General features: G+C 38.5%; 2 protein-coding genes across 2 annotated transcripts in view; both read left to right on the forward strand.

Annotated features, from left to right (window-relative positions):
• The first annotated feature begins 328 nt into the window (after window positions 1-328).
• LOC125178732 (SET domain-containing protein SmydA-8-like) lies at window positions 329-9,680 on the forward strand. Its single transcript, XM_047883200.1, has 11 exons — window positions 329-813; window positions 2,440-2,525; window positions 3,572-3,718; window positions 4,424-4,676; window positions 5,312-5,420; window positions 5,804-5,956; window positions 6,258-6,472; window positions 6,875-7,039; window positions 7,614-7,743; window positions 8,052-8,233; window positions 9,055-9,680. Exons 1-11 carry the CDS (start codon window positions 781-783, stop codon window positions 9,232-9,234), a joined length of 1,653 nt encoding a protein of 550 aa, XP_047739156.1. The 5' UTR covers window positions 329-780; the 3' UTR covers window positions 9,235-9,680.
• A 2,861-nt stretch (window positions 9,681-12,541) lies between these two features.
• The window catches only part of LOC108664316 (putative protein TPRXL), a 44,439-nt gene continuing 31,748 nt past the window's right edge, over window positions 12,542-25,232 (forward strand). Inside the window, exons 1-2 of the mRNA XM_018150883.1 lie at window positions 12,542-12,617; window positions 16,389-16,682. Of these exons, the coding sequence (XP_018006372.1) occupies window positions 12,542-12,617; window positions 16,389-16,682 (370 nt within the window). The remainder of the gene's footprint in view (window positions 12,618-16,388; window positions 16,683-25,232) is intronic.

The following is a 25,232-nucleotide window of genomic DNA, read 5'->3' on the forward strand; positions in this document are numbered from 1 at the left end:
AACCATAGGATCATAAGAAAAATTTGCAATATTTTAGGTGGTAAGCATAACCTATCATAAATTGAGGATGAACTTAAATACAAGATATGGGTTATAAATAACTGAGAGTAGTTTTTTTAGATCCGGTGTGCTAAGCAGATTTTTAGTGAAATAGAAAAATTGTCTCGAAAATTATCTATGAAGGTTAAAGCGACAGTTTTGGTTAAGTTTTTCCTCAGATTACGCAATCAAATTATGAATTTGTGTAATGTTGTTTAAGAATTTTAATTAAAGCATACTTCAAGAAATAATAAAATAACAAAATTTTTTCAAAGAAATGAATTTCCCTTCCCCAACACACAAAATTTTCACATTAATTACAAAGTTCACCCAAGTTTGCACGTAAACTTTCTTCCACGCAATGCAGCATTCCGTAAAATTCATGACATTTTACTTGTCTCGCCCCTCCTATAAAACAATCCCCAAAATAGTACAATTTTCTCGGGATGCTGCTTTCCATAGAAGAAATTTTATGGACACCTACTGGTAATTCGTCCCTCACTGATCAATGTGTGTTGGAATTATATATTGTTTTATGAGGTCTACCTAAATTGTAACATTTATGTCGATGTCAAATATTTCTCTGTCCCGCATTTGTTTTGTGTTGGCCCTCATATATATACATCTTATTTCATACTATATTTCTTTGCACATCGATCTTTTAATTTGGTATTATTAATAAAATTCATGTTGCAACTGTTCTCGCCATCCCCTCTCACAGATTCAAGGGAAATACCAGCGATGGATGAGGTGCCGTGGAGCCAGACAGACAAGGTAGACATGACAGCGCCACTATACCCAACTTATTTATAGACGAGTTCTCCCCATTATAATATCCCCCTATGTTTTGCCCTCCCTCCCCTCATCCCTATTTTTATATTCAATGTTTAGTTTGGTTGTGTAATAACCCTTCACCACCAGGTTTATTTTAATGCAAGTTGGAATGGCCAAGAAACTGCGGGCAATTGTCCGCTCAGGTTGTGAAGGGTTCAGCGTCTCTGTATATAATGTATGCTACCGTGCCTAGATGTTTTAAAAGTTCTACAAGGGAAGCTATTGATGTTGTGAATAAAAAATGTTATTTTCGATGCCGCTTTGTAACACGATGTTAATAATGATCGTTTGCACATGGTTAGAATTTAATTTCTCCACGATGACTCGTTGTCAGAGTTTCATTTAATAATCAAGATTATTTTTTTTCATCAACCCAACATCCATTTTTTTAACTTTATTAGATTTGTACGTTTTCTTACTTCACTCTGTGTCTTAAGATAGAAATGTGAAACGTTGATGTATTCTCATTTATTACAGCTAGCACTTATTTAGTCTGAATTAACCCTACAGATAATAAATATTAAAACGTTGCCCACTCCCAAGATTTATCATCCCTGGAACGAGTAATTCTGAATTAACTCAAAAGGATCTTCTCTGAACAACAGCGGAATTTAATAGCTACCCGATCTTAAAATATATTGAGTCCAGGAATATTTTTTTGGAACCTCTCAAATCATTCATTTTCGTGGGCGTCTCCGGGTATCATGTTATTGGAATAATCATAAATCTTATGGATGAACTTTCCAAATTCACTAAAGAGTTTTCAAAGTTTTAACCATATTCTTCACTCTCTTCAAAGAAATTCTTAGTTGCTCTCAGGAATTGCTTAATTTTTTTATGGAATTCGGTGTAGCTTTAAATATTTACTTATTATGCTCCTGAAATTTTGCAAATTTCGTTCTGAATTCTTTAAACTATTCCCCTATTTTAAAATCAGTTATGCCTTTTATTCTAATAATATTGTAGTTTTATAGCCTCTCATTCCTTGTCACATCTCCAGCTCGTATGCATTTGTTAATGTTTGCAGTCTCATTTTGTGTTGTTTTTCTTTGTGTTTTTATAACAGTTGTTTTCGCTGAGACAGTCTCGGCAAAACTGCCCGCAAAATGTCGCATTCTAACGAGATAACCGACAAGATCTTTCATGAATGGTACGAGTATATCCAGGTGAGTGTCTGCCGCAGGAAGATATTCTGCAATCAAGAGACCAGAAACAGAGAAACTTGTAATTTTTACCATTTTTAATGATTTAAATTCTGCCATTTGATTAATTTTCTATTCATATTAAACGGGCATGTTTACCAAAAATATAGAAACCTATAATTTCTAACATTTTTAATGATTTTTATTCAGTCATTTAATTAATTTTCTATTCATATTAAACGGGCATGTTTACCCGGAACTATATTTTGTAACTTTGAAGAAGAAAGTATTTAAGAACTTAATCATATAAAATTGAATAATCATCCACATGTACTACTAGAGTAAGCTTGGTAAAGCATTCAAAATATTGTTACGTGATGTAAGTTTAGCGACACACCATGTAATACGGCTCTCCTATCAACAGACTGTCATTCCTCCGCACGCGCTCGCCCATCTTCCGAAATACGGAAGCGAGAAGTGGGAGATAGCGTACAAGGAACCTTTTGGCAGGTACTCTCCTATTCAAGGTTTTGCCAGGCATGCTACTCATAGTCTTGTCAGGAGTTGGCAGGTACTCTCCTATTCAAGGTTTTGTCAGGCATGCTCCTCATAGTCTTGTCAGGTGTTGGCAGGTACTCACTTATTCAGGGTTTTGTCAGGCATGCTACTCATAGTCTTGTCAGGTGTTGGCAGGTACTCACCTGTTCAAGGTTTTGTCAGGCATGCTACTCATAGTCTTGTCAGGTGTTGGCAGGTACTCACCTAGTCATGGTTTTGTCAGGCATGCTCCTCATAGTCTTGTCAGGTATACTAATCAGAGTTTTTTTCAAGTGTATATCTCATAGTCTTCTCAGTCATATTACTGAGAGTCTTGTCAGGTGTACTACTCGTAGTGAGGGTTGATATAAAACTTATATCATCTCTTTCCGGATGCTCATAATTGTAAGTCAAAGCGAGAATTCATCAACATCCACAGCTGCAACTGGAAACAAAGGGCTAGATGTTCTCGTTTTAGGGCAGATGACAGAAGCATTTAAAATGTTCTTGCATCAGTTGATGTAATTTCGCATGGCGTTTCAAATTGAAAATTAACAAATTTCGGTAATTGTAGTCATTGGCTATGAATTTCTTTTACGGTCAAAAATTTGGAGTGTTCACAACATAAGCTGACTACTAATATAATTCATGTCAAAATACATGTGGCTTCAGAATTGTTTTACTTTTATAATTATTATGTAGCCATTAGACCTGCTACTGTATTTAAAGAGAGTTTCAAAGGTCTCAATTTAATCAGAATGCATTTGTTACCATTTCCTTCGATGATGCAGTTATATTTGTCTATTTCACGCAAAATAAACGTCCTTTCAGCCATTCATTATTTGCCTTAAACTTCTCTCTGTATTTTCTTTTTCTACCTCACTAAATATACAAGAACCTGTGTCAAAAATTTATTTTTCACCTCATCATCTCACACTTAACTCTCGTCAGGCTCTTAATCGAAGCTTGCAATAAGTCATAAAGCTATTAGAGCCAATAACAAAGCTATTCTGATGCAGATGCATCGTTGCAAAAGAAGATATCGGGGAGGGGGAGCGTCTGTACGCTGACCATCCACTTGTCCACGGCCCCAAGCAGATAAGCGCGCTGCTCTGTCTCGGCTGCTACAGCCAGCTCTACCAGGAAGCCTACCATCCATGTTCCAAGTCAGCGCCGTACTTCTAAACTCGTGATGCGGTCGATATCCAATTTACTTAAGGTTGACTGGGGCATCCATGAAGTGTATTAATTCATTTTAAGCTCCTACTTTTGATCATGTAATATATTTTTGATTTTGTTTTCAGTGCTATCTTGCATTACATGACAAGGCTTGGCGAGGCAAAGAGTTGTGCAGCTGTTAGTTTAGACGCTTTTTTTATTCTATGTAATGCCATAATTTAACAAATTCCTGATCGATTGCTTCCATCTTCGTAAAAGAATGAAAGCTGAGTTGTAGCAAACGCTTGTCCAATAGTATAGCAGAGGTTGAAGCACGGTTTTCTGGGAAGAAATGTTGAATGGCTGGTAATCATAAAATTTGGTCGAATATTAATAATAAACCACTTCAAGTATCATAAATTTCTTTAAATGTGGCAAACAAAATTCTTTCCAGCCACCATGCTTGAGCTGTGAAGCGTTAACACGAAGTTCTTCAAGAAGAAGTCCAGAAAGATTTTTCAATCAACGTGCTGTTACTTTTTACAGAGATTTTTGTCTAGCAAATTCAGGGTAATTTTCCAATGGGAAAGTGGTTTGATGCAAAGAAATATCATCAGAAAGGATTGATTTAACTGGTCAATAAGACAATTGGATGATACCTGAAAATATAATGATAGCTAAAACATTCATTTCATTTGAATCGGGTCCAACAGATGCCGTTGGCCGCTCTGCAGCACCGAGTGCGAGCTGAAAGGCTTGCATCATTTGGAGTGCTCCGCTTTTGTAAGCGCAAATTACAAGTTGAACTTGGCGGATTTTGGCGAAGAAAATCCCTTGTACGAGAGCATCCTGCCTCTGCGCTGCCTCATGCTCAGGAACACTTGCCCTGAGAAGTGGAAGACTCTGAGGGCCATGGAGGCCCACGACGAACCGAGACGAGGGTCCGAACTCTGGAACGTTGAGCAGGTAAACGTGCTTTAGTTAGTAATTAGATAATCAGTCTACTTAGTTCGCAAGTTCACCAATAATTTAAAAGCAAAGAAAACGACATGGAGTGGGCTTACAAGGAGCTTCAATAGCAGCGAAAACAAGGATTCTTGTGAGGTTGTGTCTCCATACATGTATAAACAGACGTAAATTAAAGCCCGATAAGCATTTATCATTTATTATCGAAGCACTATAAACTGTTTTCTCTTTTAGCCTGAAGAATTAGTCGTAATATGCTAAGCTGGAGTTGAATAACCGTTCTATCTTGCATGGAATCTGGTGGAGTCTAAGAAAAGTTTGACGTAAATTCGCTTCTAAAGCTAGAGCTCACTTCTGTCTTATATACTAGAACCGATATAGAACCGACACAATAATCACATTTTACGTGCAGTTAGTCAGAACTTATTATAAGAATAAATTTTATTGACCATTGTAGCTTTACTTTTTAAATTAATATTTTTGAAGAAAGCAAATGGGACAGAACATACATGTTTTGATGACCCTTAATAATTAATGGATTACGGTTATTCATTTATGAATGTGGCTATTTGTAATTGACATTTTTATGTGTCTTCACAAAGTAAATTGTCAAGATTGTCTGATGTCATTCACAGAAAAATGTATGCGAGTTTCTAGTGAAGAAGTTGAAGATGAGCGTGAGTGACGACCTCATCCACAGCGTGACTGGCGTCCTCGATGTCAACTGTCACGAGATCCAGGCGGGTGAGCAGCGATGCAGGGTATATGGAGCTCCATTGCATCTAAAATTCAATCAAATAAAAACATGGATTTGATAGTTCTGAATTACTCTGTGTATTTGCCCAAACACAAATTGTGTGTTACAAAATATATGACGGTATTGCAATATGATTTGTAAAGCTTAAACTATTTACAAAAGTCAAATCTTTAGGGTAACTCTAGCTGACATCAAGTGTTTGATTCATTATAAAGTATTTCCACTATGAGATTCCCCTACTCTCCCATCCTCCTGACCTTGGATAACTTGGAATTGACATAGCAACAGAGTTTATCTCGAATGAATGACGTACTATGTTCCGTGTTTATGATCGTCTGAAATTCGAAACAAATGCAAATGACACGTGCAGGTGCACCAGATATTTGCAACGTACGAGGATTGTTCCCGCTGAGTGCGATGATGTCGCACGACTGTTACTCCAACACGCATCACACCTTCACTGATGACATGACCATGATCATGGTTACTTCTAGACCCATCAAGAAAGGCGAACAAGTTACAGGTGAGGTTGTGAAAAGCAACTTTTTCCTATCCAAGTTGTTCGAGAACACAATTCCCTAAGCATTTGAATTATATGGGAACTAAGACAAAAGATCTCTGTTTTCATAAATTTCGATTTCGTTTTTCCTGGATTAATTTCTATAACTGTAAACATGTTATAGAAAGTGTCTTCTGGTTTTAAATCATTTTCATCAAATATACCTTTCAAATCTTTTTCTGGCGGTAGGAAAATTTCTTTGTAGAACATGTTCAGGATGGGACAACTCAGTTCTTTGAAGTAATATAGAATATTCTTGCTCTAGCGACGTATACCCATTTGTTATCCGGCACGACGGAGCGCCGCAAGCATCTGCGCTACGGCAAGTTTTTCGACTGCGTGTGTCGGCGCTGCAGCGACCCCACCGAACTGGGGACTTTCTTCAGCGCCTTGAGGTGCACCCAATGCGGTGGCCCCGTGCTTTGTAAGGACCCACTGCACCCCAACAACACATACCGCTGCACCGAGTGTGGTAATGAGGTGCGTGCAGTGGCTGACTACCGCTGCACCGAGTGTGGTATAAAGGTAACCGAGGTGCACCGAGTGTGGTATACAGTGCAGTGGCTGCACCGCTGCACTGTATAAAGGCGGTAAAAATGTACCCCTTCTGGACCACCATAGAATAAAAAGTGGCATCAAGTTTAGCTAAAAAGTTACACACTTGAGGTCACGATGAACGCAGTAACGCAAATTTCATGAAATAGTTAAGAAAAAAGAAATACCGACCTAACATTGACTTGAATACCGTTGGATGATCGACAGTGGAGAAGTTTCTACGGCAGATTGTATGCCACCTGGTCTACTTTGTACTAAATGATTTTGAAAAAAATTCTTACCGACTAGACAAGAACACAAGATATAAAGTGAACTGTATTCTTGCAGGTGCCTGTAGGCGTTGTGAGCAGACTCACTAACAGCGTTTACTATGAGCTGCAAGACGCAGATACGGGTGATCCAGCCGCTCTGGAGGCCATCTTCAACAAGTACGAAAAACTCTTCCATCGAAATCACTTTCATCTTATTGGTCTCGAGCACAGCTTATCGCAGGTACCATATATGGGAGAAAACCTTCTGTACTGCATGCATTTTTTACTTGAATAGCTTCTTAACATTATTCGTTTAACTTTAACATAATGTCTCACATAGGCCAACAACTGGCTTGTATCGGGAATTGCTTAAATTTAGACGCCATATCAACATATTTAGTGGGTTTGTCCTAACAGGCACTTTAACGGATGAAATGTTCCCGATTTGTGAAGGACTTCATTAAACTATTCTGGAAAGCAATGCTTTTTAATTTTAATCTATTGTAGAATACCTTTTTGGTTTCCATTAACTATAGGTGATTGAATCCTTCAAAAAACGAAAATTTTCAAGCCTAGCAATACAAATAAGTATTTTTTTTGTTGCACGTACATATAAATCATACTAATAAATATTGAATGTGTTTATTATATAGATTCAGGATCTTTACATAGTGCAGGTCCTATTCATCTGTTTCATCTCAAACGACCACTTGTTTGTTTAGCTCTAAATATGTTATAATTTCTCGATTTCTGTAGCCCTAAAGAACGCCATTTATTGTTGAAAAGTTAATCTGAATAAAGTGTAATCTGTTCAGCTGTACGGCAGGAGCCCAGGCTACCTCATAAGTGAGCTCTCGAACAAGCAAATGGACCGGAAAATTGAGTGTTGTCGCCACGTGCTGGCCGTGATCGATGTCATCGATCCTGGCATTTCCAGACTCAGAGGTAATCCATGGTTCAACTTCGGCCTCTTGTATTCTTTTCTCCAGATATATTATCTACATGGATGTATTCTCATTTCGGCAGTTTCAAGTTGGATAAGTTTTCATCTATCATAAGCCTAGGATTTCAATAGTATATTTGTAATTAATTTCACCTAGAAGTGTACTTATTCAAAAAATATTTGTAAACTTGTTGGAAAATTTCAAGTAAAGTTTTAATCCTTTATAGACCACTAAATTCGGCGTGGCTTCAAAAGATTTCGATTACTCATTATAAATTATATTAATTTAACAATCTAAAATATTTTTCAGGCCTCACGAAGTATGAGCTGCACGCACCGCTGCTCATGAAAGCAAACAAGGAATTTCAGCTTCAGCATCTGACGAGACGGGAGTTTGTACGGCAGCTGCAAGACGTGCTGCAGCTGCTGCGTGACACATCCTATTGTCTGCAGTTTGAACCTGCATCGACTCACGAGGGGCAGCTTTGTCAGGTGAGGTGGCACCTGTGGTTATCATCACTGTTAAGAGATTAGCTATCAACGTACCAGTGGATCAGTCTCTTTAAGTTGAAGCATTTTAGAAGTTATTTGGTCATTAATTGACACTGAACCTAATTCATGTTAATAATAATAAATCTCTTAATTTCTTTCTTTACGTGCAATTCATTTCTTTACGTGCAGAAAAAGGAAGGAATATTAAATTATGCCAATTTAGCGAATTCCTCAAATCCGTACACGAACCTGCAGGATAACATTTCGAGCTATTATTATTTTTTAATTCTATTCAATTCAATGCATGTGGATAAAATAATTTGTATGGTAATCATTCGATTTTTTAGGATTTTTTAGCTATTTAAATTTCAAATGCGTTTCAAAGTAAGCATATGTTACATGACCAAATCCAGCTTTGATTCTGGACAACATTTCCAATAAGTACTTTGGAATCATATCATGTATAAAAAAACAAAGAAATCATTTTACTTGTAAATTCTTATCGTCGCGTACAATCAATGAAAAAGTTCAAACACATTTCACAAGCGAATGCGCTTTGCAGTAACGACATAGTCACTTCATAAGGCTCACGTGTGACCGACTGTTGCGCATCCTTTATGAGATCCAAATCAACTTAACTTATAAGTGACATTTACATTTTTAAACAAAACTTTGTAAAGCCTAAAAAATTAAATATTTGTAGTGTCCTAGTGACTGTCGAGATGACAAGAATACACTTCTTCTACCGATATGCTATGTGATGAAAAAGCATATTTTGCAGCCGATTTATATTCAACATAAATTGCAATAATTTGTTACAGATCGCAAGACAGTCTGCTGGAGAGTTAGAACAGTGGATCTGCACAGTGAAGCAGCTACCGGAGAACAATTTTCTGTCAGAATCTCGATATCAGATAAACCATGACGAAGAAAGTGACAGCGACTGCTGTATCGAGGACCTTTCTTTGGAGGCGTTGCTGAAGAAAGTTGAGAGCTACTGAGTTTCAAAAACATCGACGGGAAATTAAGGGGCCAGTTCAGTTCGAGGAGTCCACAATGTACCGTTTTTTTGTGTGTGCACTTGGTTGTTATAATAGAATATTGATCTTTCGTATATTTCCTCTATTTTGAATATTTAATGCCATGCAGATATTATTTCTTATCTTCAATTCTTGGTGGCACAGTAATGCTGGGGACTTTCACAAAATTAAATGTATAATTAGATCAATAACTGAAAAGTGGATATTTGAAAAGTTAACTCGGGCCTCAACGGCTTAGTCAATGTCTTCCAGTAGTAATTGATATATACTGAATACTTCAATTATTTAGGAAAATTTTCTTCGGAAAAAACTGCAGTTAAATTTACATAAATAATATTATTATGATTTATCAGTGTAAAGTTCTTTTTAAATCGAGAATGGTGCATAATAGATTTTTTACTCTTTATCGAAATAATGTGTGATTGCTTATCCTTACACATTACACTTAAAAAGTTAGAAGTAGAAACAGCAAAGGCATACAGATATCTTTTCTAGAACTTAAAATGGTTACCCATATGAAACATTTTCTACTGGAACTTCCCTTATTATGGGGGTACTTTTGTATTTGAGTTAGGTTGTTTGACATATACCTAGTAAAATTTAAATGCCTGTCTGAAACATTGTAGGAAATATCTAAGCAGGCAAAATAAGACCCAACAGACCCAAGAAGATATTTAATAGACATTTCCATGCTTGGATCAGTGGGGTAAAATGATTTGGTCGATAATTGATGCTAGAATGTTGTTGAATAAATATACATTTCAGCAATAATTTTCCAAAGCAGCGTAGGAATATGATTCGAATACAGAATAATCCAGTATATCATTTCTAGACAGAAAAATTATTGTAGATTACATTCATTCAATTTAAGATAGATTTGTACGATTTTGAATGCCTGACGGCATGTGCCTCGAAAGAACTAGGGCCATTCGACCGCGCATACACAATATTACGCAATACTTAACCGTGACGGGATCCCAGACTATATTTATAGTCGTGCGTGAATTGATGAGAGTGCGTCGAAAATGTAAAAATGATAATTAACTTCACGTATACATTTTTTACCGAAATAAAAATATGTTTAAATTGAATTTCAAGCTGAGAAACTAATGGGAGAGATTAATGTTAATTATAAAAATTAATAACTGGATTCGCGATGACGGGATTTGTGATGGATTCCATGAGATAATTTAGAAGAACAATATAATTGAATTTCAGGAATTGTGTTTCCCTGTCAATGACGGGCTAACCTGGCTTTAACTTAGGAAATTAATAAATTTTAATTCCAATGTGAATTAAGGAATGATGCTCATTTCCTTTCATGATTCACTTGGTCTGTTATCTGGCCGGTGGCAATTCTCTACCTATATTCTCTACCTATATTCTCTACCTATATATATTCTCTACCTATATTCTCTGCCTATATTCTCTGCCTATATTCTCTGCCTATATTCTCTACCTATATTCTCTGCCTATATTCTCTACCTATATTCTCTACCTATATTCTCTACCTATATTCTCTACCTATTCATGACTTTTTATAAGCAACTCTGCTGCAATCTCATGAACGCTTGTCAGTAATCATGAGAGTCTCGATGTCATAATACGCAGTTATATATATCAGCTTACTACAGTAATACGTTAGTTCGCATACATAACTTTGTGGATTTGAACATATATTCCATCTTTCATATGATGGTGAATGCTCAGATACAAAAGGAATAACATGAAAATAAAGTGATGTTATAAGAAGCCGGGGTGAGTAATTGTGAAATTATGAATTTGTTATCCAATCAAGATCAAATTTTAAAGGAGCTTGGAATGCACATTTAGGGATCCGAAAACGATCATCGCGGAGCTGTCAATTAAAGTAGAGATAATTGCGTGAGAATCAAGATCAAGCACTAAAATAGTGCTGCACTAATACTGGCAACACCATCGAAATCATGATTGCCAGATGGAGCATCACTGTTCAGTTTCAGAGCACCATGATCTCTGGAAGCAAGCGAGTGAAACTGCAGCGCTCTGCATAGAGTGAGGGAGATGTGTAACTGGAAATGTCTAACCTTCGGCACGAAGTTCAGTCCCTGCCTCCCAGCCAATAAATTATGGTAACAGGAGCCTAGAGTTCTGGGGAAAATTTTATTCCGTGAGAGGTCTTGAAAAAATTAGAAGACTGATTTGCATATTGTGTTTCGTGTATACGAGTAATGAGCGTATTCTTATTTCTTCTTAGCGCATTTTATCATTTATGGAAAAAAGGCGCTATTGTGCTCGCCATGACCGTCCTCCCGTCCGTCTGTCCGTCTGTCTGACTTCACGTTTTTGGCGACTTGAAAGACGTGAAAATGCGCTCTCTGTCACTCATTGCAGTGAGTACCGAGTTATATTTTTTATGCGTATTATTTATGCAAAGTTAGGAGACAAATTTTACAAAAACTAGGGATCTTCGTGAACTCATTTCGTGTGCATTGGAGCCTGGAGTTATTCAGTATGCGCCTCACAGAGCGTCATGTAGCGCTGGTCCGTTAGCTGCAGTTATGCTGCTAAGAAATGTCGTGGAAGCGAAATGCTACGAAACCTCGCCGCTTACCAAACGGAATGACTTGTTTGTCCCAAACCAAATGGGCTCCGTGAATGTGAATGGGCTATGTGAATGTGAATGGGGCTTAACAACAAACTCGCTCCCCAACACTCGGGAAAACATGAACATCTTAGGCTTATGGGGAAAGTAGTGAACGGCATCTGAAACGTTGAGGTTGTGAAATTTCCATTTGTACTGAAAGTTTTGTTTTTGGCAAAAAAATTAATATATTATTAATTTATAAGCAATAAGTGTCCTAATTACAGGAGAATATGGCTTTGATCAACATTGAAATAAATGTAGTTTTTAACGTCTACGCTTCAATAAATAATTTGGACGAGAAAAATCATTAACATGAAAAAAGTCATGTTACAAAAATACTTTTCAATGCAGCTCCTTCGGCAACAAAAATGCTAATTTTTTCGAACTAACATTTAAATGATTCTAGCGACAGTCAAATACATATAGAATATCAATAATTATGACTCAATTTTTACAGCATAAGTCCATTGACCAAGCGCACGATTGAAGGCAAGATTGCCACAATCAAACCAGGGTTGATACAAGCAATTTAAAACATAGTAGCAGGAGGGGATTTATTTCTTGCTTCACTGTTCATCTGTTTTGTTCAGTAATATAATAAGTTAACCGAATTATACTCTTGATCGCTAAAATATAACAGAGATGAGAAAGATAGGTTCCAGGCTTCTAGCTGCCTGGTATGAGCTGGAAATGGAAGTGAACCAGTCGCAGTCCCATGGTATGAGCTGGAAATGGAAGTGAACCAGTCGCAGTCCCATGGTATGAGCTGGGAGTGGGAGTGAACCAGTCGCAGCCCCGCGGTATGAGCTGGGAGTGGGAGTGAACCAGTCGCAGCCCCGCGGTATGAGCTGGGAGTGGGAGTGAACCAGTCACAGCCCCGCGGTATGAGCTGGGAGTGGGAGTGAACCAGTCGCAGCCCCGCGGTATGAACTGGGAGTGGAAGTGAACCAGTCGCAGTCCCGTGGTATGAGCCGGGACTGGGAGTGAGCAGACTGGAAGTGGAGTTGCGTTTGGGGCTCGCAACAGCTGAGCATAAAAGTGAACGATGCGCTCAGCTTTATGGGCCCAGGCGCCGTATTTCATGAGAAGTCATTTGTTAAAATGTGATTCGGAAATGAGGACCTGCCGAGGTGCCCCTTCGCTACCCTCTTGCCCTCACGCCTCGGAAAAAACTCCAATTGCGGTCACACAAACGCGGCAATAGAAACAGCGATACCGAGGCTCCAGAAAACGCAGTTGTATGAAAACTTTCGAAGCTGACGATCTTTTCGATGCAAAAGTTAAGATTGCGTGTTTTGTTTTTTCGATGGCAAATTTGTACACAACTTTGAGGTCGCGTGTTTAATTTTTTCAATATTGAACATTGGCATGCAGATAAAGTTAAATTTTAATTCATTAAGATTAAGTATAGTTTTAAGTGACACTAAGTTGACAATAGTGTACGAATATAAAGGCCATTTAAATTGAAATCATCCTGTAAATTAGTTAGTTGTTAACAAAAGTTCTTTGATTGCTTGCATTTACTTGCACTGATAGCATAGCTTGATTCACCAACATGCCAGGTCACATGCTGATAGCATAGCTTGATTCACCAACATGCCAGGTCACATGCTGATAGCATAGCTTGATTCACCAACATGCCAGGTCACATGCCTGATCTCATATGTCGGCACAATTACCAGGCAGTCAAATAAGCTGCTAGAATTTAAAGAAAGTGATTGTTAAGCTTCACAGCGACGTCTGCTCTAAAATTCCACGCAAATGCCGACGCAGCCGCCAAAAATGGCAGGCCATTGCAGGCAATGGCGAGCTTACAGGGCAAATTTTTCGGAACAACAGGAAACGTTAAAGGCGTTACGCTGCCTTATCGAGCCCATGCTAGTGTTGAATCACGTTACTTTTTGTAATGTGGATCTGGTGTCCACTAGTTCTAAATAACTATGCAATTTAGTGTACAAATGTGCAAACCGTTTATGGTTTGAATTTCCGCACAAATATTTAAGCAATATCTATTTTATGATTAATTCCTGTTAAAAGACTTTATAAAATTGATTTGATTTTTTTGCAGGAAAATTTGTTATGCGCTGACGCTGCCATCAAATAAAATTTAATTTCTTATGACATACCTGGAAATGAACGACGATTACGAATTTCAATATTTTATATACTTTATCAGAATCCCCCCCGAGCGCATTAAAGATTTTATTGGTTTAAGCTGATGGTTTTTAATAAAGACGACCTTGAGATAAGCGTGTAGATAATCTTGCTTAACTTATTATCAGGATCGTTGATCTATTGTTCGTTATTGATGAAGATTATTTATTTTTAAGACACGGAAAAGTAGCCTTTGGAACCGAAATCATAATTTGGATTTAATGCAGAATTTTTAGAGACCAAAACCTTAATTCAGATGACATTTTTGCTCCTAACGAAGATGAAACGCGGCGTTCGGAAGCTCGGCCTAATAAAATGGAAGGGGATTTCTAAAGCGCCTGCAGAGGAGGAGACATGGAGCTGGTCTTCTATTGTAAGGATAATTAGCAGGACGCCTCATAGCGGCTACAGGATGCACGGTTCGTCCTCATGTGCATAGTAATGCGCAGTCAGCGCTGAGTAACGTGGGTGTGCATAGTAATGCGCAGTCAGCGCTGAGTAACGTGCGTGTGCATAGTAATGCGCAGTCAGCGCTGAGTAACATGCGTTACTCAGTATTCCCATAAGTAGCTTCGTTAGATGTTTTTGAAGTCCTTCACAGTGCTCATGTTGGTAATGAAGGTGTAGCAGAGTATTACTGATACCGAGTGATCAGGATACATAGTCACATTTATAGTGTATAACCAAACCCTGGACTTTAGCTAGTCCCGTATATATTGTAAAACCCACCCCAAAACAATCACTGAGCTCGTTATATTCTTGACTTGACCTCCTGGAGCGGAAGTATGAGTTAAAAGCAGTCAAACATTCCAATTTAATGTTCAATTCAAATTAAGTACCCAAGTTCAACGGTGTTAAACAAACCGTACAGCCATCTTGTATGAATAACTCACTTGTTTTTTTTTTAACTGGTCTAAAGTTTTTTTCGAAGAACAAAACTTTTCGAGAAATAAATCGATTCAAATTTTCAACAGCTTTGTTAGAAATCATTGCTGGCATATAGTTATTTAATTAAACAATAGGGCAGAAAATATAACTCAGTACTCACTGCAGTGACTGACAGAGAGCGCATATTCTCGTCGACGAAAACTAGAAATCACGGACGGACAGACAGACGGACAGACAGACGGACATGGCGAGCACAATAGTGCATTTTTTCATAAATGAGAAAATGCGCGTAAGAGAAGCGTGGAGTGTGCACTCACTTAGTATAGTATAGTATAATAGTATAGTATCTTCGGCATTAAAGAATAGGCCTGGATAGGCCTGTCGCCGATTCTTGTACTTTTCTTGACTAGACTGGCCTTTTGATCAGATCTTTTCAACGGACGGTAGATTTAAAATCACTTCAGCTTCTCCACAACAACTTGCGTTCTCAAAGCTAACCAATGCTATTGTGTCGCGAAAATTCACTGTATCAAGATTTCTAAAGACCTTTTTTATAAACTAATGCAAGCGTCACCAGACTTCAGCATGCGTCCGAGTAACTCGAACCCTGAGTTGACTTTCCGTAGAGTTAACTTCTCATGAAAACCTTCAACTCTGATGATGACTTTACTATAGCACTTATTTACATTCTGGTGCCATACAAGTTGAAACCCATTTGTAATAAGGATTACATAGTTTTTATCCAATCAAAATAGTCAATCAAATATACTTCACATCATTTGTAAAGTTTATCAGGTCATTTAGTGTTTTAATCTCCTCCATTTAAATTAATCATGCTTTTTGTTGGTTATAATTGCATCAATGAAGTTCAAACTGATGATAATTCTGATGTACGAAATGTTTTCAATTGAATTATAATGAACTTTTTGGCCCTTTCTTCGCTCATAAATTTACTGTTCTAGTGTTCAGACACGTGGACGTTTGGTAGGCATACTTCATTGCAAGTTCTTTCAGTACTTATGTTCAATACATTTCCCAGAGCTGCAACCATACATTTGTTTGTTTTGCTGCCTATGATTCTCGTATAGATATTTTCTGGCGAATTTTCATGACACTGCATAATATAATTAAATAATGATAACTAATCATTTAGTAGAATAGCGTGAAGAAGATGTGTTCTAAAAAATTTCTAATTATGTTAATTAATAAATTTGAGAAATTAAATCGATGACAAGTTTTTCTTTTTTTAATTTTCTTCGCGAATCGTGATCAGGAAGATTCAATTTTATGCGTTAGAGTTCACGGGAACGTCTATAACACATATGCTGATATGTTCATGTAAATAATATTTCAAGTATTTTGTTAATCAGTATTCATGGCGAGAAGAATTATTTTTTATCAGAGAAACATTAAGATGATATTATTGGTCTGACTGCCACCACCGCAGGTCTGACTGCCACCACCGCAGGTCTGACTGCCACCAGCGCAGGTTTGACTGCCACCAGCGCAGGTCTGACTGCCACCACCGCAGGTCTGACTGCCACCAACGCAGGTTTGGCAGCCACCAACGCAGGTCTGACTGCCACCAACGCAGGTTTGGCAGCCACCAACGCAGGTCTGACTGCCACCAACGCAGGTTTGACTGCCACCAACGCAGGTTTGACTGCCACCAACGCAGGTCTGACTGCCACCAACGCAGGTTTGACTAGCACCGACGCAGGTCTGACTGCCACCGACGCAGGTCTGACTGCCACGTAGGTGTTATATGTTGCTTGCAAGAAGTCGTCACTCGACGCAGTAGCATTGCAGTACGCCAGAAGCAGTCGCCGGCAAAACGTTTCAAGAGCCAGAAACAATAATGGAGCTGCAGCGCGCCGATATAATGGCATGTTTACTATTAATTTCAGACAATCTTATCTGATAGCAGACACTCATTAATCTCGGACCTCGGCGAGCCTTTCGTGAACTCGCATTGGTCTGTTCCTGATGCATCCACGCGAGGGGATTGGTCGAGACTCGCGGCGCGGTGAGGGAAGTGAGGTAAATGACTGGGATTCTGGCACGGTATTGGCCTGACTGGAGTCTGGAATTTGGATTGCTAGCTCCTTATTGGTTCTGAGCTGCAAAAGGCTTAGCCTTCTGTCAAACACTATCATTTGATTGGTTTAGACAAGAGCTTTCGAGAGTCAAGTGAGGGTTAAATGAGGGTCAAGTGATGTGACAAGCTAGTGCAGGGGTCAAATCCCGCCCTCATTTTCAGGTTGTTTACCAAAAGGGCCATTGGAAAGGTACCTCTGAGGTATTTTTCCCGCAGAAATTCCTAAAGTTTCCCTCACTTGAATCATTCCGGTATTTTTGGATGAGGCAGTGAATGGAATCTCGTAAAGTGTTTTTATGGCGTCCATTAATCCTATTGCGGTCACGAGAACCACTTTATGTGCCCATTCTCTTCACAAGTTCCAGGCAATCACTTTCAAAAATTTTCCCCTAAGACAAACTGCGCCGAAGAATAAAAAAATAGCAGAAGCTTTGAATACCGAATCTTTGTTTGTGGTCGCAGAAGCGGTGAAATTTTTTATGGGGGTTTCTCCGTTATGTTCGCTTCCCAATCTTTTTGTGATTTCAACGACTGATAAAATATCGACTTTATTGCAACTCATTTCCCATAGAATGTCTTGCTTTGGTCTTCGTGAATAGGAACAATGATTAGAAATCTTCGAGTCTGGTCATTATTGGCTTGGGTAGAACTTGTTCAACTTCTAGGCGCAAGACATTTTTGTTTCTATTGTGTACAAGAAACTTAGCAAAACATTAGAACTATTATATTATAATAAGCGTAAAGCAGCGTGGAAAATAATTATAGATGTTTAGTGATCTCTGTAATCGCCATCGCGTACGTGGGCGCATCAATTGACGTAATGTTTTAGTCTAGTAACTACATTTTAGCAACGCGCGTACTGCAACATCAAAAATATCTAGAATAAAGGTAGAATAGAAAGGAAAACAGTCCTGTATTTACACAATTTAGATATCTTGCGATTTACTAAACAAATCAACCGCATTTATGGAACAAATTCATTTTTAGATAAATATCTGACCCAGCAGCACTTTGAATTTTTAGGCAGAAAACGTCATATTAATATTTTCCTTAAGGCAGATGAAGAAATACGTGTTAGTATCACCCTGGAATGTTCAATAATTTTAATACTTAAACTTAAATAACAGTTTCTAATTTAGGAAAAAGTAGTAGTAATTTTAGCGTACACTTAACGTGCATTTCAAGTTGTACAGCGAGTCGCCCCTTGCAATTAAATGATAGGTTTCGACAATTGAAATTATGAATGAATGATTTGATACTTATTTTATTAGTGAAGAAACAACGAACCCTTGAATCCTTGCGAGACGCCCGGATTTTTTAAGCAACCTGCATTAAAATAAACCTGTAAAAACCCGTTATGATTGTTAGGATTGCTACGGTAAACTGTATTACTTTTTGAGATCAAAATATTTGTTGATACTTAGCCAGGTTACCATGAAAGATCACTCATGATGACATTAACTCACGTCACTCATTCTGGTAACTAGTGGGTTACTTGGTATCACTCATTTGTGTGACATGAGAGTTAATCCAGTCACTCATTTTTGTTACCTGAGAGTTACTAAAAGATATTCGACCGCAAAGCGTTACTTCAGTAACAACCCCACGACTCGATGTCGCCCAGCTCTCATGCCTTGCTTCAGAGCCAGTTAGCGTTTTTGGGCAATGTTAATTTGCTAAATGATATTTGCTTTTGAAATAACAAGCTGCGTCAGAGGCATTATTAAATACAAGCGGTCTAAATATTGTTGACAAAACCAGATTCTAATGGCATGTCGCCATAAGTTCTCGTTGAAACTGCTACCAAGTTTCTGGCAGGATATGATTAAAGATTTTTTTTATGAAATTCTCGATGAGGAATGTCGTTCGTACAGAAAATTTATTTATAAAAGAAGAGCTAAATTAAGCGATTATTTTTCTAAGGCAAAAAATTTTTTGATAAAAAATATTATCTTCTCCGAAGAACAGCTTCGAAAATTTCATTTCCAGCAGCATACAGTTTTCAGCCTGAAACCTGTCTTCGCAAAGTTTTCCAGCCTGACCAAATTATACCTGCATATCCTATTGTATTTTGAACCTAGAATATAATGCAATGTGATAACGATCTCCAAAATAATCCCATCGCGTTTAATAACTACAAAACCTTCTTCATTCTAAAACCCTATTAAATAAATTGCCAGAATGCAGATTCTGCACAATTTTTTATTTTTTTCTTATTTTTAGCGCATTTTCTCATTTATGGAAAAAAAGGTGCTATTGTGCTCGTCATGTCCGTACGTCTGTCCGTCATTCCGTCCGTCCGTCTGTCTGTCTGAGAAAATGCGCGCTCTGTCACTCACTGCAGTGAGTACTGTCTCAATTATTTTCCAGCTAATCGAATAGAAAGAATTTTAAAAAGTCTAAACGCAAAAAACGTGATTCTCGGACACGTATTTCTGCAATTAAATGCTAACTTTAAAAGTTTCGGAATGTTAAAATCTAATAGAAGGGCTTTCAATAGTCAACAGTATGTTTCAGCCTTATTGTCATTGGTTGGAGTGCATGAGTCCTCTGATACGATGAATTCTGAATTTGTAATCTTTCTTTTTCAAAATTCTAAAATGTGAACGAAAAATTGCGAAAACTACAAGAAAGATAAAGCAATTGATCATTTCATAAGAGGAATGCATGTAATCGAACATATGTACAAACTAGAGAGCTACGTTGTGCGTATGAAATTATTATTGGAAAGCAGGTAATTGACAATATGTGTAAAGGAAATAAAATAGGAATTGAAAATTTTCATCAATGCCATAAATTTTATCGTCTGCTTCTAAAAAAACGTACAAGTGCGTGCATTTATCCAGGTATTTTGTTGCCAATTTTTTCTCAGTACACGAGAGTGGAGCATCGTTGCGGAAACTGCCGCGGAGGACGATGCTTGAGACGCCCGCGCGCTGCCTGAGCTTTTGATCTCGTGCCAAGAGCCAAATACGAGCGAGGGTCGCGTGGCCCGCAAAAACCCACCTCAAATGATGATAAAAATGGCCTCTTCTTCCATTTAGACTCAAAACTCACCCAAGTTTGGCAAGAAAAAATCCGGGGTGCGGTACTTTAAGTGCTTGATGAATAGAAACTTAGATCATTAGGCTTATTTATTAGACACGCGGTTTTGTCGAGGACTGCGGTGGTTTTTGTCGGAGGTTCACTTGTCTCAAGTTGGAAACTCAGCCGCTGAGTCGGAGTGACAAAAATGATACAAACCACAAAATTAGTTTCATGTTACGCAGCCTGCTTCCGATATCACAAGAAGAAATGAGCACAAATAGGCGGCATAACGGCCTTAGAACTGATGATAAATGTACGACTTTCATCGAATTATATGATCATAATGAAGCTAAAACATGGTTGTTTTGTGTTGTACATCATGTGACTCAAGATAATTCAAGTCACGACCATGCATCATCAACGATTGGCTTTCCAGCGAAGCGCTTCCGTTTCGGCAGAAAATATATTATATAAGAATACTTAAGAATTTAAAAGCAAGAAAATTCTTAGTGAGCTTGCAATTTAAGCGGACTCATAATGTAAGTAAGAATAATCAAGAACTGAGTTTATGGAGAAGATTATCAGCGCATAAATCCACTCATTCCGAATTTACTATTGACTAGGAAATTAGTCGCCATGCATGGGAACAAATATCTTGAAACCTCATCGGCGACTAAAAATGATATAGATCATCACTATATCACGGCTACGTTGCTGAACAGCAACCGGAACGGATCTAGATCATGAAACGTCCTAAATGCATTTCAGCACACATAATGCCGCCTATACTTATAACTCAGAAGACAGTTGACTTATTTACAACTTAACTATTGTTCAAGCAACCAATGGATTAAAATCTAAGACACCTCCATCACATTGATTCATTTGATTAGCAGGGCGCTCCGGCAATTTCTGTCTGCATTCCTGCGTTGTTTCTAGAATTTGAAGAATGCCTCATAAAGCCGCTAAAATTTCGCGTGTTCTTCATATTTTTATTTAAAAATAGTTGAGTGAATCAAATCTTGGAACTCGTGGTCGACCTTATTTGATTGATGTGCGTTGAAAGGAAGAATGCTCCGTAAAGAGATCCAAGGACCGAACGCTCTGATTTCATGGCAATTGACGGGGCCAACCTGTTACCAAGTGAAGCTGTCTCGAGCACATTGCCGGTTAGCCTGCTTATATACGGTATTATTATTGAGTACAATTATTATGACTTAATACTTTTTTGATGATTTGTAGGTATATCAACTCGTATCAATTCTGAGTTCACAGATACCACAAATCAAATTAATGAGATGAGCTATCATGATATAACTCGCCCTTATTCATTATATAAATACTCCCAATAATGCACAATTAAGAGCTACTTCAACAGTGAATTATGGGTTCTTTCAATTTTCCCAGTCATAACTTTCGAAGCAAAAATGTGAAATGAAGATAGAGGAGCCGCGTATCGTCAAAGAACGAAGCCTCGTGTCTCAATTATTCCGCCTTAGCCTTCAAAGAGATTCGAGCTACGAAAGATGTAGCGGTACCTCGTACTATTGATCTCTTTTATTGATAGCTTCTATATCGCTATTATGTTTTAAATATTTTTATGGCTGAATGAGAAAGGCAATGATATAGGTATGCTATTGGGATACATATGAACAAATCAAAAAATTGCATTCTGGCGAAATTAAATATTTTTCAGAGGGTGTAAACATCCCACTAAAAAAGTTATTTGCTTGAGAAATTTTCTGCTACGATTTTTAGGCGGTAAGCAGAACGTGATGCTTTAAGACTGGAAGCTAATGTAAATCACGAATTCACCAAAATTATGATTAGCATTCAAATAAGAATTCCGAAATGATTTTTACGTACAAAATTTTCGGGAGGCTGTAAGACTTCATTGGCTTCATACTCTGGAATGAACAGTATTAAGAGACGCAAGTAATGTAACTGCTACGGTGATCGTAACTCCGGATACCGAGTTTGATATTGGCAAGGCCAGCTTTAAAACTTAACCGTACACATGAATTGCTAACACAGGAGATGAATTCTGAATGATAAACACTGGACCTGAGTTGTAAACACCGGACCTGAGTTGTAAACACCGGATCTGAATTGTAAACACCGGATCTGTATGGTAAACAACGGTCCTGAATTGTAAACATCCGACCTGAATGGTAAACACCGGTCCTGAATTGTAAACACCGGACCTGAATTGTAAACACCGGATATGAATGGTAAACCAGGACCTGAATTAAAAACACCGGTCCTGAATTGTAAACACCGGGCCTGAATTGTAAACATCAGACCTGAAAGGTAAACACCGGTCCTGAATTTTAAACACCGGACCTGAATTGTAAACATCAGACCTGAAAGGTAAACACCGGTCCTGAATTTTAAACACCGGACCTGAATTGTAAACACCGGTCCTGAAAGGTAAACACCGGTCCTGAATTTTAAACACCGGACATGAATTGTAAACACCGGACCTGGATGATAAACACCGGACGTGAGTAGTAAATATCAGAACTGAATGGCAAACATGGGATTTGAATGGTAAACAGGCGTTCTGAATTCAAAGTACGGACCCTAAATTGTATACACCAGCCGCAAATTGTATACACGTCACCATAATACTATCCACGAGACTTAGATAGCAAACATGGGATCAGATTTGCATGCATGGGGCCTGAATTGCTTACACGTGTCCTAAGTTGTAAACAAGTGACCTGAGTTGTTTAAACAGAGCCTTATCTATGAATATGTAATCTCATTTGCATGCATGAGACCAGAACTGTAAGCACGGGACTTTAATTGTGAATAAAGACTGCAAAATTTTTTTGCAAAAAAGACTGCAACATTTTTATAAATATTAGAAGCGGGCCTTAATTGTAAAGATTAAACAAGAATTTTAACCGATATTGTCTTCAAACATTCAATACAACTTTGACCCAACGGCCAGTATAGAAAAGTTTGGCAATAATCGAAAGTTTGGATTATAAAACATCCTTTCGGCACCGAGAGCTGGATACAGTGCCGAGTCATGGCTTGTGGAGTGTGTAAAAGAAGCTTACTGAGGGCCGTACGCCTGAGGCAATCAAACAAATCATATTATAACAACAAGTTATGGTTAACTACAAAACCGACTGTGTAAGTTTTCAAATACCAGTTGTTGTTGGTAATGCGATTGATCTAGTCAGCATTGACTGGATGATAGAACAACACGTCTATTTCACTCAGCATTGACTGGATGATAGAACAACACGTCTATTTCACTCAGCATTGACTGGATGCTAGAACCCTCAAGCCCCTCGAACCCTCACTCATTAATTGGCCTTCCCTCGACATGAGGAAGCGCGTATAGGGCGGCTTAGCCCTACGTTCAGTGTTTCACTTAACTGCCTTAGATCAGCGGTCGCGTGGTCTTAATGTCTTCAAAGCTCCGGCGCGAGCCTCGTAAAAGCGGACGCAGAGATGCACTCACTGATACAAGTGAGTCCCGATGACTTATTTGTGTGAATTTTGTGCTTGTAAAAGTTGACACAGATATTTTCTTGAAGAAACAATTTAGATTTACTCGCTTATGTGCATGGGTTTAGTCTCAGCGAGGTGGATGAAGACACATGCTGATCAGGATACCTGAATAATTTAATACTCTACAGTAGACTCTGAACTTACTATCACCGTAATAACATTCGAGTTTGCTGTCGGTAAATATTATTTCTTTGAAGGATTAAATATTTCTCGCATACATTAGAACAGGAAGAATAAAGTAGAGAGCGCAGTGATGACTGCAGTAAATTAGGCAGCGCCATTGTCTCGACCAGCTTTTTGTGCACGCGCCCTCCGCGTCAGTCGTCTTCAATTTACCGGAAGGAACAGCAGCCTACCAGTCGATGGTGCTGCCGGGACTGCTGGTGCTGATAGCTGCTGGTGGTGCTGTTAGCTGCTGCTGGTGCTGATAGCTGCTGCTGGTGCTGTTAGCTGCTGCTGGTGCTGTTAGCTGCTGCTGGTGCTGCTAGTGCTGCTAGCTGCTGCCGGGACAGCTGGTGCTGATAGCTGCTGCTGGTGCTGTTAGCTGCTGCTGGTGCTGCTAGTGCTGCTGGTGCTGCTAGTGCTGCTAGCTGCTGCCGGGACAGCTGGTGCTGATAGCTGCTGCTGGTGCTGTTAGCTGCTGCTGGTGCTGCTCTTATTAGTGCTGTGTTTCAGTGCAGGTGCTGCTCCTTGTTGACGTTGCCGCCTTATAGTTGCTGTTACTGATTTCGGTTCGACTGGTGCTGTTGTTCCGGCTGTTGAAGTCATGTTGGAGCTCGTTAAAATACATTAGGTTAATTGTTTTGCTGATGCTGATGGAAAATACGTTGGTGTAAAATGAAGAAATATTGCCGCTATTACCTGTTGAGACGAGTGATGCATTTAGCTGATACTAGCTGTTTCTTTATTGCCAATGCTGTTGATTTTTTTAATGTGGTTTTAGTTTGCGGTAAGATTTTTTGGGGGTTGATAATGCAAATAATTCTATAACTGATATTGCTGTTTGATGCCTTACATTAATTTTGACAATGAGTATGCTGATGCAGTTCTGCTTGTTGCTTTTATTGGTGCAGTTGGTACGACATTTACTGATGCAACTACGACTCGAACGAAATCACAAGTAAGAGCTCGTAACATGCTAATGATGGATGGCTTGCGATGAGTTGATGAAAAATATGTATCAAAATTCAGCGGCCTGCAAACTCACATTCTTGATGAAAATATAAAGGCGTTTTCACACGAATACAAATTAAGATTCATCAGTAACAGGAAATATTGAACTAATACTCATTCGCGAGCTTCATCTTCTCATCTCGTCTAAAGATTTAATCGCGTCCCAGGCAGCAGCTCTCCAACAATACCAGCTAATTGTCATTCGCTGAGAAGCGTGGCAGCATTCCACAGTGAAGGCACAGGCAAGCAGCGCATTGTATATAAAGAGTAGCTGTATAGTGACAGTTTATTGTAAAGTATCTGCATAGTGACAGTGTATTATAGAGTAGCTGTATAGTGACAGCGCATTGTAGAGTATCTGTATAGTGACAGCGCATTGTAGAGTATCTGTATAGTGACAGCGCACTGTAGAGTATCTGTATGGTGACAGCGCATTGTAGAGTATCTGTATTGTAGCACAACACA

This window comes from Hyalella azteca, unplaced genomic scaffold (assembly GCF_000764305.2).
Source record: "Hyalella azteca isolate HAZT.00-mixed unplaced genomic scaffold, Hazt_2.0.2 contig12232, whole genome shotgun sequence".
Lineage (NCBI taxonomy): Eukaryota > Metazoa > Arthropoda > Malacostraca > Amphipoda > Hyalellidae > Hyalella > Hyalella azteca.